Consider the following 19149-nt stretch of genomic DNA (forward strand, 5'->3'; position numbering starts at 1 on the left):
TACTAATTTCATAATACGATTCCAAATTGCGCTGTCACTGTGTTCTTTCAATAAATCACTCTTTATCACGCGTGCAATTTAATCTCTCATGCACAATCTCTTGGACGATCATATAGAAAAACTGTGAGATTTGGCGCCAGTATAACCTCATCTTCAAGCCGCGAGAACGACTTTTAAATGCGACTTTCACTGATGATATTTCGGTAGCTCGCATGAGAAATGAAGGAGCTAGAAGAAGTCAACTGCGAGGTAATTGAAATTTAATTGGCATTATTGTCAACATAACTTCTTATTATAGTTCCTGACTTTCTTGGTTATCATTTTTTATCACAATTTATGAAAGTGGATTTTATTCGAATAAATTGCGAAAATAACTTTATTCAATGTATATAATTTCCGTTCTCAATCATTTTCTTGACAATTTGTTTCCTCATGTGCAGATTCGCAGGATCATTAACCTTCAATTTCCCATGTTAAACCGGTTGAGGAATTTAGAGACAGAGGAACATGGTCAGTCTGCAATCTCACAAGAACATGACAACGTTACTGATTGCCGCGGAGGATTCTTGCACAATGCAACATATGCATGGCTGAGTTACGGATGCCATTTAGTAGTCTTTAATGTGAAAATAGGAGAGAGCGTTAGCAGTTGGACATTTCGCGGTATTGTAACGTCTGTTTCTCAATTACCGGCGCAATCTGGAGAATTTCCTTTGCTCCTTGTTGGAATAGATAATTATGCAAGCAGATTGAAGGATTCCTCCGGGTTATTATGCATATTTGATTGTACTGCATCTCGTGTCTTAAGGGCAATTCGTGTAAGTATTATTTTAAGCATTATTTGAAAATTATCATTAACAAAATATCACTAGAGATTAATTTTTTTTATACTATGTTTTACAGATACCATGCGGCGTAGAACAAGTATGTGTTGTAACAGGCGGCGCGGAATGGGAAGAATTCAATGATAAACGACCGGACAACATATTGAATGAAATGGATGGTATAGCGTGTGTAGTTTTACGTAATCTTCAGCATATCATGATTGATCTTCGAAGATCTACATGGGACATACATAATTTATCCACTGTTATGGATGAATTGTCACCCGCAGAGATAGATCTGTCGACGAAACAAGTTGTTGGCAGACATCAATCCAATAAAGAAAGACATGCAGCTTACAACCTGCTAAACAGTCGTAAGTATTTATCATATTGATATTAACGAACTAAATATAATTACTGTACCTATATTAATGTATTATTCTATAATATTAATTATATTTCAAAATCTTAGGTATAGAAAAGCATATTGGCTTCAACCGAGAAAATTTCGAATCGTCTCCTTTACTCAGCGAAAATTTGACCACTGCAATCATTAGTTCCATGAAAATTGGCTGTTTAATTTCCGGCTGTTTGGGCAGAGTGATAATTTGGCAGAACGATGGTTCTATAGGATGGATCAGTGCGCCTATAGACGACATGGTAGTTACACATCTAGCCCTACTGGAACCCACGGATGATCCCAGACCATTTTATTACCTATGGGTCGTATTCCAAGATGAATCATCGAAAGCGCCACCGATATTACGAATGTACGCCATGCTATTTGAAAGAAAATACTGCGATAGAGGAATGAACTTGTACTTCAATCTGGAAGCCGATCCCAGTCTGAAGTTTGAGTCCGAATTGAACGAGGGGGACAAAGTCGTCAGTTTGTGCACTGTCGAAAGAGAATCCAATCCAGAGCAAACCGAGTCGGGCGCTAGGAGAGGCGAGGATAATCTACTGCTTATCGGCACCAACGAAAGGATATTGCTGTTCGATCTAAATCAGTGGTACAAGGAACAGATGCCGCACACCATCGGCGAGTGTCAAAATCCGAACAGCATATTGGCGACGTATCGTACGCGGTCGGACGCGGATGATCAGATCGTAAGCTTCGCGTACGTCCCGTTGAGCTTGCAAGAATTTCCTAGCAACGGTCCGAGCTCTCCCGAGGAACTCTTCTACCCAAACTCTTTGTCGCTCGAATGGATAGAGCTGAGCACGACGAAACTCACATTCTGGATGACTCGCGGTATTCAGGCGGATCTGCTGCGCGAAATAGCTTTGGCGGGACCGATTATACTGATACAGCCATCCGAAACGTTTCACAAGTGTCTCTCCGTGGGGCTGGTGCCGTTTAATTCGGAATTCTCGTTCACCAGCGACCAGAACGCGCAGCGAGAGATGCTGCTATCGCTCTGCTTGGAGCAACGGTGGTCAACTTTTTTGGTGAAATGCGCCGTGGAGTGGTCGGACGGTAGTGCCTCATACTTGTATCCCACTTTCCTCAAGTGGGGCGTCCAGAGGGCCTCCGTGATCAAAATGATCGCTGATCGGCTCTGCGTTCCTCTGTTCGATCAATCGGGCAGCAGCATCGGTGAGGCCGATGTGAAGACTCTGCGATTTTGCTCGCAACAGTTGGAGTGCCTCTCCGGTGTGGTAGGCAAGCTACCGTCCGCGACGGCAGACTTGACGAAACAACAAAGAACGCTGAAACGCGTGTCCACGTACTTTCAAGTGCTCCTTTGGTTCTACGACGTGGGACTGTTGCCCGAGACGCAGGACTTGGAGGAGGAGGGCACTCTGCGTATCTCCTTAACGCTGAGAGTGCCTTATCCCTATGAGAAGCTCTCGGCGCTTTACAGAGAGAAACGAGCGCAGCTTCCAGCAGACAGCGGCGGTAACGAAAACGAGGAGGATTTGTTCATCGATGAGCTGATAACGCGCGAGTGTTCCGTATTGAAGACACAGTGGGAGAGAGAAGGTGGCACCGTCATGGCCGGCTACTATCCACCGCCGTCGCTGCAATCGTTGCTGCGAAGTTATTTGGCTGATTGTCATCAGACGGAAGCAAATGAGATCAGCTGCAAGCATCAGATTACGATTTACCTTCTGATGGATTTGGCTATGCTGCTGCAACGGCTGTATCCCGCGGTGGATCAACTCATCAAGTATCCGTCTGCTTTCAAGATGAGTCCCAGCCTCATTAAGCTTACTCAGGCGTTCTGGCTACTTGACCACGAGGACTACCAGGGATTTCTCGACATGATGACTGGGCAACTGGTCTCCGACTCTGACGTCCGGGATTGGCATCACAGGCTCATTCTGCGCACCCTGGTGCGTAACAATCAGCACAAACTGGCGCTCGTGTATCTGCGCGTGAGGAAACCGCCTCTGTCCTCCATGGAGGAGCAAGGTGTTGCTATGAGCCTGTCTGTAGAACACGGTCTGGCGCAGTCGGCCTTCCATCGCCGGCCACCCTGCCACTACGAACAGCTGCTAACCTGCTTCTTTCGAGCGTGCAAAAAATACGGCAAGCTCACCGAGATTCTACATCTGGCGCTGGACTCCGAAGAGGAAGAGGTGTTCATCAAGTTCCTCGAAGAGAACAAGACGGAGGATTTGCGGCTACTGTACTATCTGCAACGATGTCGTTACACGGAGGCGATTAGCGGCCACACTTTTCGGCAGTACGAGTCAAATTTTACCAAAAATATACAGTCCACGTCACACAATATGCTCAGCGCGTACAATACGACCTTACCGGACATTATAAAGCAATTCTCCACGAGCACAGCTGCGAGCAACATGGACGTGGATCTAAAGGCGCGTTATCCAAGACCGATGTCGCATTGCAAGAGCCACGACAAGTTGCGAAATATATACGAAACGGTGATCGCGAAAGCTAAGGAGACCTATCTGCGAGGCGAAAAGTGTCAGATCCCGTTCGTCAGCGCGCCTTGCACGTCGCTAAAGCTCAACAGTTACAGCGCGAACACGAACTGCGTGCTGTTCCCGGCACTGGCGCCCAAGAGCCGCGGCAAGCGCACGGTGGATCAGATTTACGAAGCAGAAGATGCTAATGTGAACGACACGCCGGACAACGCGAAACGTCGAAAACTGTCGGACGAGAACATTTCACTGAACAGACAAGATCCGAAGGAGACGGGATTAACGGCGGTCTTCGAGACGCCTTTGGTAAAGCGCAAACTTAACGCGTCCGCGAAAGACAAGGAGACTGTGTCTGAGACGCCGCAGTCGATCCTGAAGATCAAGCAGCTCATAAGAAACTGTCCATCGCCCGATGTCACGCTGTCCGAAACGGTCGAGGTCACCGACGGGCCGTCCGACAACGAGAGGGAAAAGAAAATTAATAGACAAATACGATTTAATTTTAATCAATCCAAAAAAGCCTTAATGTATGAAGAGGAGGAGGAAGAGGAGGAGGAGAAAGAGAAGGAAGAAGAAAGCGGCAATAATCTGAGCGTCAGCGACGAGATGTTCTTCAGCCCGAACGCGAACGAGAAATCGGCGTACTACGAAAGCACGGTTCTGAGCGACAATAGTAGCATCTCCAGTAGCATGTACCGCTACGCTCGTCCGCGACCCAGTCTCAGAAGAAGTGCCTTATCGCTTGTAGAATCGCCGCAGGCGTCTTGCGCGACGAAAGCGAATGACACGTCCGTAAACTTGTCCGCGATCACGTCGTCGTGTCACGACGACGTTAAGAAACAGTCGTTCGTTTCGAATACATCGACGAGATGCGACTCACTCATGACCTCCATTTATTCCTCCTCTGTGCTAGACTCTGACACCAGCGTCGACATCACCTTTTTGAAAAAACCAAATCGCAGCAGCAACCAGTCGCGACGGAAATCTTCCACGGAAATGGATTATAACAATAAATCTATCATTTCGTCGACTCCTATGATGAAAAGTAAAGCTCCTGAGCCACGCGTTAAAGTGGACGACGAGGAAAAGAAATTTGTCTTGCAGCTCATGCAGGAACTTGATGCTACAGATTTGAGCAATTCCGAGAAGGTTTTGAATATCGAACACCCTGATTACGGCAGGAGCGATCTTCCAGAACGACGAGATAGTTCAGAGAAAGACTCGGCGCAAGGTAAGAGTCAGCAGAGCGAAACCAGATACAACAACGGAAGCATTGCGAGGAAAGAGAGTCCGAGCTTGCAGAATCTTTACGAGGAGCAGCCCGCGTCCACCGAAATCGAGATGGAAGCCGCGGAAATCGTCTCGGACGAATCCGACGAGGAGCTACTTCGATTGCAGGACACTGAGGAAGAAGACGATGAACACGAAGAGGAGTTTGAGAGTGTGTCTACGGTTCAGGAAGACGTGCAGGAGATGGATCCCGTTATCTCTTCGTCTGAGAACTGGAATTTGCAATGCGGAACAGAAGAGCACGGCGCCGCGAAGTCGAACGGCTTGCGAGAATTTATGCAAGTGATGGCTAACGTTGATTTCACCGACGACGAGTCCACGAAAAGCAGAGGCGTAACACCGGTGATATCGGACAAGACGGGTAATAACGAGAAAGAGAACTACTCGTTGCCAATTGTTCCTTCACATGATATATTGTGTGACATGTCGAATATCACAGACGACGAATCGGATTCCAATACCAGAGAAATTGAAAAGCCGAAGGCGAAGAATGGCAGAGTCTCGAATTTAACAGAACAACATGTGACGCAGAGTGTCGACGCAGAGAAGAACAGCGAATCCGATGAAAGGAGTCGGAGATCGAGTAGGAGAGAAAGTGTCTCGAAAAAGAACGCGAGTCAAATTTTGTCACAGCCTGATGTCGATAACGAATCTAGGAGCGTTCATTCGAGCCGTAAAGTAGACCGCAGTAGGCTTGAAATGTCGACCGATTCTCAAAAGCTCAAGGAATCGATTGAATCTCAGGAAAAGCTGTCGGAGACCAAAAGTTCCTCGACTAGTAAAAGAAGTCAAATTGAAACCACGAAAAGTCCGGTTGTAATGTTGACCAAATTGACAACGAAAGATGCTACGGTGAATACCTCGCTGCAACAAGAGGAACCGGAAAGAGTCACCCGTCTACGAACTCGAAGAGGGAGTTCGGTGACGAAAGATTCACCGTCGCGAAGTATCACGGAATCTTTGCGATCGCGAAGAGCGAGCTCGATGGCGAAAGACGCGCCGGTGGATTCTCCGTCGCAAGATGCAGACGCCGAGGAGCCTCCTCCGCAATTGCACAGGGCGACTTCGGACACATTCGGATCATCAGAGGCTTCGTCGCAAGAAACGAATTACGATAAACCGCCACGATTGAGGAGAGCAGGTTCGATAACAAAGGATGTGGATTCTCCGTCGGGAAAACCGCGTGGTCGAAGAGCGAGTTCTCTTGCAAAGGAAGTGCTTATAAGCGTGGAAGATCTCGCGACTCCGTCGGAAAAATCGGTTAGAAGAAACAGCAGATCTATATCCGTGACGAAAGAGATTGAGGTCAAGGACAACGACACCGAGAGCGTCAAGGATGATATACCGGTAAGGAGAAGCACGAGACTTGCTTCCGTAAAGAGGGAATATAATTCTTCTAAGGCAGACACACAGAAAAGCCTTGCGAAGTCAGAGAGTGAACTCGTAAAGCTGACGAGCGATGACGAAGAGGATAAAAATACGAGGAAGAGGTCCCTACGCGCGAGGACATCTTCAGTGTCATCTGATACGGAGAAACCGACCACGAGCAGATCTCTAAGATCGTCCACGAGGGATTCCAAAGAGGAATTGGAGGAGGTAGAAGTTAAGACAAGACGAAGACGTGGTAGTTCAGTGCCTAAGGAAGCTACAGCGCGAACCGCAAGGATACGTAGATCCAGCAGTATAATAAAGGAAATTATCCCGGAAGAAGCCGAACCTCCAGAAGAGAAGACTGAGTCGCGGAGACTCAGAAGTTCCACTGCGAGGACTGCGAACGAGGTTGTGAATAAACTGACGACGCGCAGCCGAAGTGCGTCGTTGCTATCGATACCGGAAGAATTGGAGGAGATTTTAAGTCCGTCGTTGAGGGAAACGAGATCCACCAGAAAGAAGGAGGCTTTGAAAACCAACACCAGAAGAAGAAGAGCGATTAGCGTTGACGTGCCGCAAAACGAATTGAAGAAAAGGGTCAGAAATATTCACTCGAGAAATCTCGCGTCGCCAATCATAGAAGAATCGGTGGATGAGAAGATTCAACTTCAAGAAGATGACAAGTCGGAGAACGAAGAAACTCCTGTACCTAGAAGAAGGGCGGCATCGATGGTCAAGGAGATGGAAAAAGTCACGGAGAAGCGGAAGCGAGGCAAGACCAGTGCTAATGAAGAATCCAGCAACCTGTTTTCCTTTTCGCAGCCGGAGAAGACGGATGACATGCCATTGGATGAGAAAGGTAAATTGGACCTATGTCTGCTCGCCAAGTGAATGGTTTTTATAGGTTTTTATACCGTAGTAAACCTTCGGTAAATAATAAAAATTATGAACCAATTTGCATTTGTAATTTTCGAGCGTTTTTGTGCGCTTTATATATTTCTGCTATAGATTTTCCTCACTAAAGATATGAATTTTTCTAAAATTGATTTTCATCAATTGACACACTGTGGCCTAATACCATTCACTTATCGAGCAATGGATATTTAAACATGGAACAATTTGTGGTGAAATCGTGGTTTTCAATTTTCAGATATAGGAGAAGTCCCGAATTACGTGTTCTCATTACCGAAATCTAAAATTCCTCCGGATCAGCCTCGTAGGTTGTTGTTTATTAATTGATTTGATACGATTTTTATTTTTCTCGCACTGCTATGTATTTTCTCGTTTTTTTATGCTGTAATCGCTTTTCTTTAATCTTATCTGAGAGATTTTAAGTTGGTTTACTCTATGTTTGTTTTCCACAGAAAAATAGGCTCGTTCATACCGAGTCCTTATCAACAAGGAGAACAACAGCCCATTATCTGGAAACCTGACATCAAGCCTTGTCCCCGTTTAACTATAAATAGTTTCAAAACGCGACTTCGGGAAAAATTCGTTATACGTAAAAGATCTAAAAGTACAGATTAAACAGTGAGCTTTCCCGAAAATTCTGATAAATTATCGCGCATCTTTTCGGTTTATAAATCTCTCAATGCTTCTAAATTTGATTCATATTTTTCTTTTGGCTTTAATATATTTTTTATCTATTTATGTCAATTAAAATTGCCTATATATATATATAGGATTATTCATCACCAATACTTTTTAATTTAATTCCATTATAATACTTAAAATTTTTCCTAACATAATGCGCGAAATAAATGGAAAATGATAACACATTGCATATATAAAATTGTTAATTAGTTCCAATGTTTATGTTCTGATAAGGATATTCATATAGTACAAAGCGATTTTGCTGGTAAGATGAACAATCGTTAATGTCGGCAAACAAGGATAGATAGAATTATTGAATTTGGGTATTTAAGCGCGTAATAAATCTTAAATGTTTCTTTTTCTTTTTGGAATCGATTATTTTACCATAAACAGTAAAACAACCACTTAATTTTCAAAACATTTAGGATTTATTGCTTCAATACTTGATCTAATAATTTTATGCACTTTTATTCGTTAAACAAGAGAAGGATTTTGTGCGCTATGCTGGGACCATGTAAAAGGTTTTTGTTATTATGTAGAAATATCGAATTTTTGTTACCGATGGCCGCATGCTTAGAACTTGTTGGAAACTTGGGTAGTTTTGTTGTGTTTTTTTTCTTTGCGAACAACTGGACTTCTTCTCATAGAATGTCCGATATTAGGTAAAGTAATTTTTCTTTCCTCTTTTTTTAACTAGGATATATTTTAAGTTATGGTAAGTGTTGATCAATTATAACTGCGGTACTTAGAATATATGCTAGTACGATATTGATTAAAGATATTTTTTTTAAAGTAATGTACATGTAGTCTCAAAGATTGCTTTCGCAATGAGTAAACCGATACAACTCAAATAATGCTATATGTGTCAATCGCTTATAATGAAAGAATTATGTTTCAATCTCAGATATATCAAGTTACTTCTACGTTTCGAATTAATAAGTGTACAGAGAGATGATAGCTACAGTTGAAAATCGATCTTTCATGTCCAAAAAGTATTTAATGATAAACTATCATTGAAAATTGTATTATATCACAATACTTTTTTTTACGATTACAATAGTATTCATTTCGTTTATATATAAACTTATAAAATATATTCACTGTTAATAATTTGTTTTCCCCTTTTTTTATCTTAATACTTCTAGAATTCGACTTTGTAGCGCAAGATCTCTGTTATACTTCTCTTGACTTCCATAGTATTTTCGACAAAAATGGCAATGTATTATAACTTTGTAAATAATTTATTAAACATACGCAAGTATAGTTGTATGAATACAATAAATGTAAAGGAAAAATAATACATATTATCAAAAAGAGAAAATCCTCCAATCACCACAAATAATACGTCGTTACAAATAAGCTTATATATTCTAATGGAATATTACCTGAAGCTATGGATACAGATTCTCTTATCGTTTCTTATATAAATTAGTAAATAATACATTGTATATATAATAAAACTACGTACGTTCATTGCAACGATCGAGATTTAATGATACATAAATTCTAATAGTGTTTCATAAGTGTCGCTTCGAAATTGTAATTAGTTAAAAATATTCTTTTCTTTTTTGGGGGCGGGGGAGGGGGGGGGGAGGAGATATGACAACTATTATTAGTATTTTTCATGGCTATTTTGCGTTCTAACTTTTCAAAATATTAGGATCAACAATATGGCTAAGCATTTTGAAAGCTTGCTCATGTTTCAAAGTTTGGAAAAAATTGCAATACTTAACACTCGCTTAATATAGATCTTTATGCACGCATAATACACACGCCTTCCTTATTAACACTTTCATCTATCTGTTTAAAGGCCAACATTAAAGTGTTATCTTTGGCAGTGTTGTCATCTGTTATGTACTATCTTACTACCTATAAAAGAGTTTCAAATAGTCACGACTTATGATCGAATTAATGTCGCAGATCATCTAGAGAGTCCTTGTATACAGTCTGCAAAACATTCATGCTATATAAGCAAATTTGAATGTATCAAAAGCACGAGATTCTCTTTTACATTTATTTTCTATTTAAACGTTGAGATAAAATCTGAGACAAAATTTATGGAAACTTCTACGATTTTCTATTCTTTTAATCATGATTTGTTCACGCGTTTCAATTACACTTTGTGCGTTTGACCCATCTACGAATTATGAGGCCATGTGATATAAACTTTTGCAGTCAATCAACGTATGTAACACTGCTTAATTGTCACATCTAAGTGCACGAAGCTGAATATATCTCTTACAAACTGTTCTTTGATTGTCTACGATACTTTTTTTGCTCTTACTTTTTGGTAAAAGTGTAAAAAATTCTAATACTGAAAAGAGCATTATTATCAATAAAGTGATTTTTTGATAGTCTAGTATCTTATATATATTTAATAGCAAGCAGACGTGATAAACGTAGCAGCAAGGACGGTACAATTTATCCACTTGGATATCAGCATCGTAGCGTCATTATTTTATCTTGATTTATTGCTGAGTAATTCATTAATTTGCATCAAGGCCCTCCGATTCGTATGCCCTTTAAAAGGCACATTGTATTTCGCGCAATACGAATTACATCATTGCGTAAGATATGACAGTACACGCTATAAAAAAAAAATAATTAAAAAATTCTGAGATATACAATTTTTTCCGAGAGAAAGTCAAGAATAAATCAAATAAATGCATTATCAACAAAATTGCACTCTTTCAAGCAAACCTTCGAAATAAACATAGCTTATACTAACTTACGTCACCGTTCAATGGCAATATAAAAAAAAGAAAATGAAATATACTTTATAAAAAAATACTGATCTTAACTCCCACGACATTATTGATTTTACTGATGCTTACAGCCGTCTTTGACGCGCCGTTTGTGCTTCTCCTCATGCGTATTAGATGGCGACTGAACCTGATTTCGTCGCTGCCCTTGAATCGGCATGTAACAAGGTACGTCATCAGTCATCAGCTCCTGCGGCGGCGTTGGCAGTGCATACGTAGGGCTTACTGTACTACTCGAGCTGCTCGAAGTACCCCGATGTGCGTTGTAAGTGGGATCGATGATGGCCGCGACGTTCGCCATTTCTCGCACATTATCGGTATCATCCAGCGTCTGGATCTCCTCAGGATCCGGATACTGTGGGTAATTGACGGGATTACGAGCTCGATTTTTGACCGGCGGAGTCCGTAAGTCCAGTCTGTCCGGTCTCTGAGGTCGTTCCACCAGATTTTGCTCGTCCAACTGTTGTTGCTGCTGCTGTTGCTGCAGACGTTCTCGCTCCAGCTTCTTCTGCTTCGCTCTCTCTCGCGCTCTGCGCGCTTTCGCGCGCTCCTTATCTTGAAGCATACGCGCCAATTCAGCATCCTGCGCCTCCATTGCTAATTTCTGATCCAACATAAATTGCTCGCTTTCCGGATCCTCGTGATTGTCTACCTCTTCTTTTTTCTGCAACTTCCTTGCCAGTTCCTGTTATGTGAGATGAGTTTTGACGCTTGTATGCATTTTTTATATTGACAAAGAATTGTATGTTTTCTAGATATCAATGAAGATATTAACTTCTAAGCAAATTTTCAGAATTACCTCATCTTTTTCTTCCTGTATACGCTTCTCAATCTCCTGCTGCATAGCCTCATCTCCCAACCTTAGCTGTAATCTCATCAACTCTTGCAATTCACGTTCTCTCTGCTTCTCTTCTCGCTCCAGAGAAAGTGCAATCTGCCTTGCAACGAGCGCATCTCTCTCTTCCCTTTAAAGAAATAAAAAAATATTTCAGAACATTTCACATTTTACGAAACAATCATGTATCTTTAAATATCATTGTTACTAACTGTTGTTGAACGTAGCTTTGATATCTCAATGCTTCTAATTCCTGTTCAACTTTGGCTCGCGGTAAATCTTCCCTCACCTGCGCATTACGTGTTTTGTTGCCGGTGTAATGCTCCTTGACTATGAATTGTAATAAAGAATCATATTAACTAAACATTAACCATACATTATTAAAGTCTTTTTATAAACATTAAATATTAGTAGATATATTATGTATATTAGTTGTGATATTGTATATTTTTTTCAATATTCTATTTAAATAGAGAAATTTCTATGAACAAAAAGAGCAGCACTATATAATTATTAATTAATTTTGCATTTTTTTTTCTAAAAATATCCAGTTTTTTTTTTAAATTATCTTGTAATTTCAATTCAAGGGCAAAGTTTTCATTGTTGCAACATTATTGCGCTTGCTTCCATTCTTCCTGAGTTGGCAAATTTAATTAGCTCAGGGCAGTAGATTATCTTGAGACGACCCTGTTTAAATCTGGCATTCTCTCTGGCGCCACAAAAGACAAACGTATGTATAAGATTTTCACATACTTTCTTCATCCTGAAGCCGATAAGCCAGCGCTCCGTCCTCATGCACCAGCCATTCACGACACACTGCAAAATTGCAAATTCGCATTAGAGATGCCAATGCAATGAGTAATCGTGACGCGCGCGTGATCAAGACAGATCGGTTCTCGTTTGGTTGTACTTTCTCTTGCACTTTCCATACCTAAAATGAAATAAACTCGTATTCTCGCGCTCTTTACGGAGAGAAGGGAGAAAAGAATCAAGTGCAGAAAGTGCAAGCGAATCTTGTGACAGAAGGCGTCTGCGAGAAGAGAAGAAAAAACTCAATGTCTTACCTTCGTTCACGCGACCCGCCTTCGGTAGCGTGTCCGAGCTCAGCACGGATTTCGCCATTGCACGTTCTCGTCGATTTCACGCGGGACAAGCAGCAGAATCATCGACGACACCGTCTGTGTTTACAACCACTTTGCACGAGAGCAGCCGTGATGTTGTTTTCTCTCCATCTTGGAACGGACAAGTGAATAGCCACGGCTACATATACACACATACAGAGCACATACACACTTTCACCGCATGTTTCAGGTCTGGCAACGGGAGGAAAGCGCCCCTCAGGAATGAAGCCTTTGTAGGTTTCTTTCAAACTGGAAAAAAAATTTATTAGTTAGATGCAGCCCATTTGAGTTCGATATTTAATTTAAAAAATAATAAGTATAAAGAGAAGAAATCAATTAAACAAATTTATTAGAATACATGAATATATTTGTAGTATAATAAATATATAAAAGTTAATTATTTAATCAATTATTTTAACAATTATTAAACAATTATTATGACAACAATTGTGTATAGTTTGGTGTGGAACATGCATGGAAAAATTTGTAGATTTCATAATTTTTCTTTAAACATTAAAGAAATCAGCAAAGCATAATCTGTGAAATAGCTAAACCTTTTGTCGTTTTACTAGAATAATTAATTAGATTTGTCTACATAAATTTATCATTTAAAAAACTGAAATTATTTACAATGCTGTGAAAACTTAACTTATGCGATATTAGAATTTGGAATAAATTGTGAATAAATATAATTACCTGAATACCTGAAAAAGTATTGATAAATTACCAAATTTTCGTCAAAACAATTCAAAGTTTTTATAATGCATCACTTATACGGCTCTGATTGCCACTGCACATACATGCTTGCAGATCGATGCAACGCGATACCTCATACTTCGTAGTAGCGTAGAATCCGTAGTAAATCGGCCGTTGTGAATAATACCGTGGAAATGCATCCACTTGGGTGGGACGAGTAGTAGGATGATGTAGTAGCCGTGGTAATACATTTCAGGTCTGAATGGATGTGGAGCACGCGCGCGCATCCGATGAAAGGCGACGAGACCGTGGTGAAAGGGGCGAATCGAGAGCAACTAGGAGAAAGGTGCCCACCGAGGTCAATGATACCACGACTATCGAATGAGCTCGAATTGATAGAAAGACAAGATAGCTTCCGCAAGAAAGAGGAAGCAAGCAATACAATACTTATACATACACCTAGAATACAAATTTTATCAGTATTTCAGTAGTTGATAATTATATATTTATTCTTGAATAAATGTTACAATTGCAGAGATCTGTGTTACATGATTCATGTATTAGTTATATATTTACATAATTATATTTAAAATATACATAAAAGGTTATATATTCCCTGTATAAAAAATTAATAAACAATAATAAGCAAAATATATAGATAGATACAACAAGATAACAATGTTTATATATTTATATATAAATTCAAATCAAATATGGTCTTTTTAAGTGCAGCAATAGTATTGTGCACAATGTGTTTTGTCTGCTTAGACACAGAGATTTTAAATAAAAAAGTTTTTATAGTAAACTTCTCAGAATTATCAAATACAATCATAGCTGATTAATTTTTTATTATTACAAACATATTAATACTATTCTTTTGTTACTGTATAGAGCAATATATTGGACATATTAAAAATATCAGCCTTGCTTGTATTTGATAATTCTGCCAATTTTACTATAAAAATTTTTTTATTCAAGATGTCTGTGTCCAAGCAGACAAAATACATTGTGCACAATACTATTGCTGCACTTAAAAAGAACATATTTGATTTCAATTTATATATAAATATATAAACATTATTATCTTGTTGTATCTATCTATTATGCTTATTATTAATTTTTTATTATTATAAACATATTTAGACTATTGTTGTATTGCTGTACACAACAATACATTAGACATATTAATGATATCAGATATGTTTGTACCTGATAATTCTGAAAGTTTTACTATAAAAACTTTTTTATTTAAAATGTCTGTATCCAAGCAGACAAAATACATAGTGCACAATACTATTGCTGCACTTAAAAAAACCATATTTGATTTCAAAGATATTAGTTTTTGTCTTGTCTTTAAATTATCTTCCTGTTTATCCTTATAGAATTTATAAAATTTTGAGAACAGTTTGTCATACTGAAAAAAAAATAGAATTTTAGTTTAATAAAATTAGTTAATAGAATTTTAAATAACGCAAGAAATAAATTAGAAATTTTACCTTTAAATATGTAAGATTCAGTAAGTTTGTTGCAATATAAATTGAGCCTTGTGTTTTTTGAAGACCTGTTGCTGCCAACAAAATTTCAATGCAGTGCAACGGTGTGTTAAGAGGCATTTTGTAATCCACCGTTTTGAAAACTTCAATTTCTGAATCGAAAATCATCTTTTGCGTATACTCTGACTTTTTTGAAAGTTTATGCAGAACATTTAAAATCTAGTAAAAAAGAACAATAATTTAAAATACTACTAAGGTTAATCATTTTAGGAATTACATACAATTTTTTAATTCTTTGTAAAGTTTTAACATACTTGCAATATTCCCAAGTTAGCGCAATGAGAATCCATTTTACACGCCAATTGAAAACAAGACATAAGATATAATTTTGAATGCTTGGAATATTTTTTGCACATTTTAAACCATGCTGTTTCACACAAAGGACTTGCAGCCTTATAAATCTCCAAAAAACGTTTGCACATGAACACGTCATACAAATGAATGGCCATATATTTTACATGGGTCTCTAGTTCTAAATAATCCGCTATCACAAAGGCAGTCTTCATTGTAGGTGCTGAAATTGCTGTATAATAATTTAAATTAATATAAAATAATTGTTGTTGCAGCAGTAATATTGTCATTTAACACTTTATAACCTAATTTTTTTTAATGAAATGGTAAACCGATAAGATGCAACGCTAAGTTGCGGCGGAAAATTGAAATAATCTCCTTATTAGATAATATTACTTTATGTTTTGACATTATCAGATGTCTATTTTCTTCTTATTACCTACCTATAAATGGTATAATAAAATCTTTTATTTTAATGCGTTCCTGCTTCTGTTGTTCCACAATTTCTTGAAGATGTTCCACCCAGTCATCAATTAATGGTTCTGGCATTCAAAAATTTATATGAAAATAAAATAAAATAAATTATTACAATCTTCAATCTTTAATCTTTTATACAATAAACTATAGCAAATTACACTACTTTATTGATATAAAAGGTATAATTATTATTAATATTTTCCTTTTTCTATAAGGAAAAAATGTGAAAATACAGAATAAGAATTAAGCAAAATATGTATATTAAGTATTAGAAATAAATTAACATAAATTATTAAAAATAAATTAGTAATTACCAATGTAAGATGTATCCAGATCCATTTCGAATATGAATGTCCAACTAGAATATAAATGTATGTAAATACAATAGGGGGGCTGTGTTCACCACGTGTTCGTTATAAACTTCGTGCAAAACTTTGTAACCACATATTATATTAGATATATAACTTGAAACCCGCCCTCCAGCGATAAATAGCTGTAACTTTGACAATCGTCAACTGTAATAAGGCATCATTTTTAATTTTGACATTTGTCAATAATATTCAATATATAAAAGTTTGTGTTCGTGACAACAACATAGTTTTTTACTGCGAAAAAAATGTCTAAATTTCAATTAAATAAGCATCATTTGCGCGAAGCTTTGCTTTTCTGTTTCAATTTGAAGAAAATTACTGCTGAATCTCATCGAATGCTTGTTGAAGCTTATAGGAAACTTGCTCTATCGGAAACAACTTGCAAGGAATGGTTTCGACAATTCAAACTTGGTGATTTTGACACAAATGATAAAGAACGTCCAGGCAAAAAAAATTAAAAGATATAGAACTGCAAGCATTGGTGGATGAAGATTCATGACAAGCACAAAATCAACTTGCAGAAACATTGAATGTTACTCAAGCAGCCATTTCCAAGTGTTTAAAAGCTATGGGAAAGGTATACAAGGAAAGAAGATGGGTGCCATATGAACTGAAAGAGACATCAAAAGGCGAAACCATCTTCAAAATGCTGCTTGCCAGGCAAAAACAAAGGGTTTTTGCATCGAATTGTGACTGGCGATGAAAAGTGGATCTATTTCGATAATCCTAAACGCCGAAAAACCATTTACGACCTAGGCCAACCATCGACATCGACGCCAAAACGCAATATTCATGGGAAGAAGGCCATGCTCTGTATTTGGTAGGACCAGAAGGGTATATTGTGGTATATTATGAGATACTGAAACCTGGTCAAACAGTCACAGGGGATCTCTATCAACAACAAATAATCCGTTTGAACCGAGCATTGCGCGAAAAACGACCAGAATATGAGACAAGACAGCATGAAGTAATCTTGCTTCATGACAACGCTCGACCTCATGTCACTAAGACTGTCAAGGAAACATTGGAAGCACTTTGCTGGGAAGTGCTATCCTATGCGGCTTATTCACCAGACTGTGTCCCTTTCGACTACCACTTGTTTCATCGATGGCACACGCACTTGCTGAGGAACACTTCAACTCATGAAAGCGTCGAAAAATAGGTCTCTGACTAAATAGCCTCTAAAGATGAGTCGTTCTTTTGCCGTGGGATCCGCTTATTGCCAGAAAGATGGGAAACAGTCATATCTAACGATGGCCAATTTTGATTGATGTATTTTTTTCATTTGTTTCTTAAATAAAGGCTTAATTTTTGCAAAAAAGGCGGGCTTCGAGTTATAGACTAATATGTACAATTTTCAAGATGACAGGTACATCTTAATTATAGAACAAGCGACTAAATTCCGATTAAATTTCAACAATCAGTAATTTTGTATAGACGTATAATAATAGACTACGCGTTCCCTATTAAGGAAATGCCTCACTTTAGAAAGAGACAGCTAGTGTTGAACAGTAATCTCATCTTTGTCTAGTGAAGCAGTAAGGGGAAAAAAAGTCTTCGTTGATTGATAAATATTGATTGACAGAGAGAGAGAGAGAGAAAGAGAGAGAGAGAGAGAGAGAAAAAAAAAGTTACTGTTCAAAACATGTCTCTTTCTAAAGTGAATACAATTTTTCAGCCGTGTGTCGCTTGTGTCGATTTGTGACAACTTGTGTCCTTTGCTGTAGCGGGATTCTGTAATGTTAACGATGTCGTTATAGTATCGTTGCGCAGCTATTACATGATACAAAAAACTTGCGCAACGATACCATAACGACATCGTTCAGGTCACAGAATCCCACTACTGGAAAACATACAGACTGTGTTCTGAAATTCACTGCCAGTTCTGAAAATCTACAGTTTACGGCTGCGTTCCGAAATTCACAGCCAGTACTAAAAATCTGCAGTTTACGTTACGTATATTGTAGATTTTCAGTACTGGCAGTGAATTTCGGAACACAGCCATATTCAAGATCGCTTAAGTGTGGACTTATATTCGCTCTCTTCGTCACACACAGATTGTGTCTGATAAAGAAAGCGAATGTAAGTCCTTACTTAAGATAATCTTGAATATAAAAACGGACTATGGCCGGTATTCATAGTCCGTTCTTATATTTAAGATTGTCTTAAGTTTTGTCTTAAAATGCTACGAACCAATCAAAAAGCCATATTAGTATCTTAAGACGACGATAACGACTTAAGACGATCTTAAATATAAGAAATGACTATGAATACCGGCCTATGACCGGTCATTATACGTTATTTAATTTGTTTTACCTGTGGCTACAGCAATTTGGTATATCTCAGAGCTGCTAGATTTGTACACTGCAGCTTTCCGCATACGAAACAGACAAACATATATCTTTTCACGTATCTACGAATACGCTTCTACGTATTTTAGTACGCATGCGTTCAAAGTTCAACCTCACATTTACATATACAGGATGTTTCGTAAATACCTAACACTGAGTATGCTACGAGATTTCTTGTATAAAAGTGAGTAATAAAAGTTGTTACAAAAAAGTCGAGACACCAATAGTTTTTAAATGGTGAGCTGTTGAAGTTGACCAATTACGGAACGGAACTATCGGGCGCTCAGGCACGGCGTGTTCGAACAGGCGAGAGACGCGTCCACGGTTCTCGTAAATTCTACGAGCTGCGAAACAAGCTGCAGCAGCCGTACCTGAGCGCCCGATAGTTCCGCTCCGTAATTGGTCAACTTCAACAGCTCACCATTCAAAAACTATTGGTGTCTTGACTTTTTTTATAAGAACTTTTATTACACTTTTATACAAGGAATCTTGTAGCGTACTCAGTGTTAAGTATTTACGAAACATCTTGTATATCGTACTTTCTAGGCCACTTTTTCTAATAGCGTTTTCGATTATACAGGATTTGAACGACCCAGGGTTGATCAATCACTATTTTACTATAAATGCAAGTCTTTCATTGGTGGAGAGGTTGCAATGACGTCATTAACCAACCCTGGGTCGTTCAAATCCTGTATAATCGAAAACGCTATAAGGCACTA

The 19149-nt window shown here is 38.7% G+C and overlaps 3 protein-coding genes and 1 long non-coding RNA gene across 8 annotated transcripts; 2 read left to right on the forward strand and 2 right to left on the reverse strand.

Annotated features, from left to right (window-relative positions):
• Nucleotides 1–106: 106 nt before the first annotated feature.
• Elys (AT hook containing transcription factor 1 homolog) lies at nt 107–9271 on the forward strand. 3 transcript variants are annotated; one of them, XM_012361687.2, is made up of 6 exons: nt 107–249; nt 441–818; nt 904–1198; nt 1297–7239; nt 7531–7600; nt 7745–9271. In XM_012361687.2, exons 1-6 carry the CDS (start codon nt 220–222, stop codon nt 7905–7907), a joined length of 6879 nt encoding a protein of 2292 aa, XP_012217110.1. In that variant the 5' UTR covers nt 107–219; the 3' UTR covers nt 7908–9271. The 3 variants fall into 3 exon arrangements, with proteins under 3 accessions (XP_012217110.1, XP_067203493.1, XP_012217111.1); XM_067347392.1 differs by having other exon boundaries at nt 7531–7596; nt 7745–7855; XM_012361688.2 differs by lacking the exon at nt 7531–7600 and having other exon boundaries at nt 7745–7855.
• Nucleotides 9196–12831, reverse strand: LOC105668971 (coiled-coil domain-containing protein 50-like). Of its 2 annotated transcripts, XM_012361695.2 has the most exons (6): nt 12635–12831; nt 12324–12386; nt 11783–11900; nt 11535–11700; nt 10808–11420; nt 9196–10560 (listed from the first exon to the last, which is right to left on the reverse strand). In XM_012361695.2, the coding sequence occupies exons 1-6, from the start codon at nt 12690–12692 to the stop codon at nt 10529–10531; spliced, it is 1050 nt and encodes a 349-aa protein (XP_012217118.1). In that variant the 5' UTR covers nt 12693–12831; the 3' UTR covers nt 9196–10528. The 2 variants fall into 2 exon arrangements, with proteins under 2 accessions (XP_012217118.1, XP_067203499.1); XM_067347398.1 differs by having other exon boundaries at nt 9196–11420; nt 12635–12825.
• Nucleotides 12789–13921, forward strand: LOC105668973 (uncharacterized). Its single transcript, XR_001100193.2, has 2 exons — nt 12789–12924; nt 13644–13921. It is a non-coding gene; the product is annotated as an uncharacterized lncRNA (long non-coding RNA).
• On the reverse strand, nt 13831–18552 carry LOC105668972 (cyclin N-terminal domain-containing protein 1-like). 2 transcript variants are annotated; one of them, XM_067347399.1, is made up of 6 exons: nt 18396–18552; nt 16023–16066; nt 15675–15773; nt 15195–15463; nt 14884–15099; nt 13831–14801 (listed from the first exon to the last, which is right to left on the reverse strand). In XM_067347399.1, the coding sequence occupies exons 2-6, from the start codon at nt 16045–16047 to the stop codon at nt 14532–14534; spliced, it is 879 nt and encodes a 292-aa protein (XP_067203500.1). In that variant the 5' UTR covers nt 16048–16066; nt 18396–18552; the 3' UTR covers nt 13831–14531. The 2 variants fall into 2 exon arrangements, with proteins under 2 accessions (XP_067203500.1, XP_012217120.1); XM_012361697.2 differs by lacking the exon at nt 18396–18552 and adding an exon at nt 17432–17544.
• Nucleotides 18553–19149: the final 597 nt, after the last annotated feature.

This window comes from Linepithema humile, chromosome 1 (assembly GCF_040581485.1).
Source record: "Linepithema humile isolate Giens D197 chromosome 1, Lhum_UNIL_v1.0, whole genome shotgun sequence".
Classification (NCBI taxonomy): Eukaryota; Metazoa; Arthropoda; class Insecta; order Hymenoptera; family Formicidae; genus Linepithema; species Linepithema humile.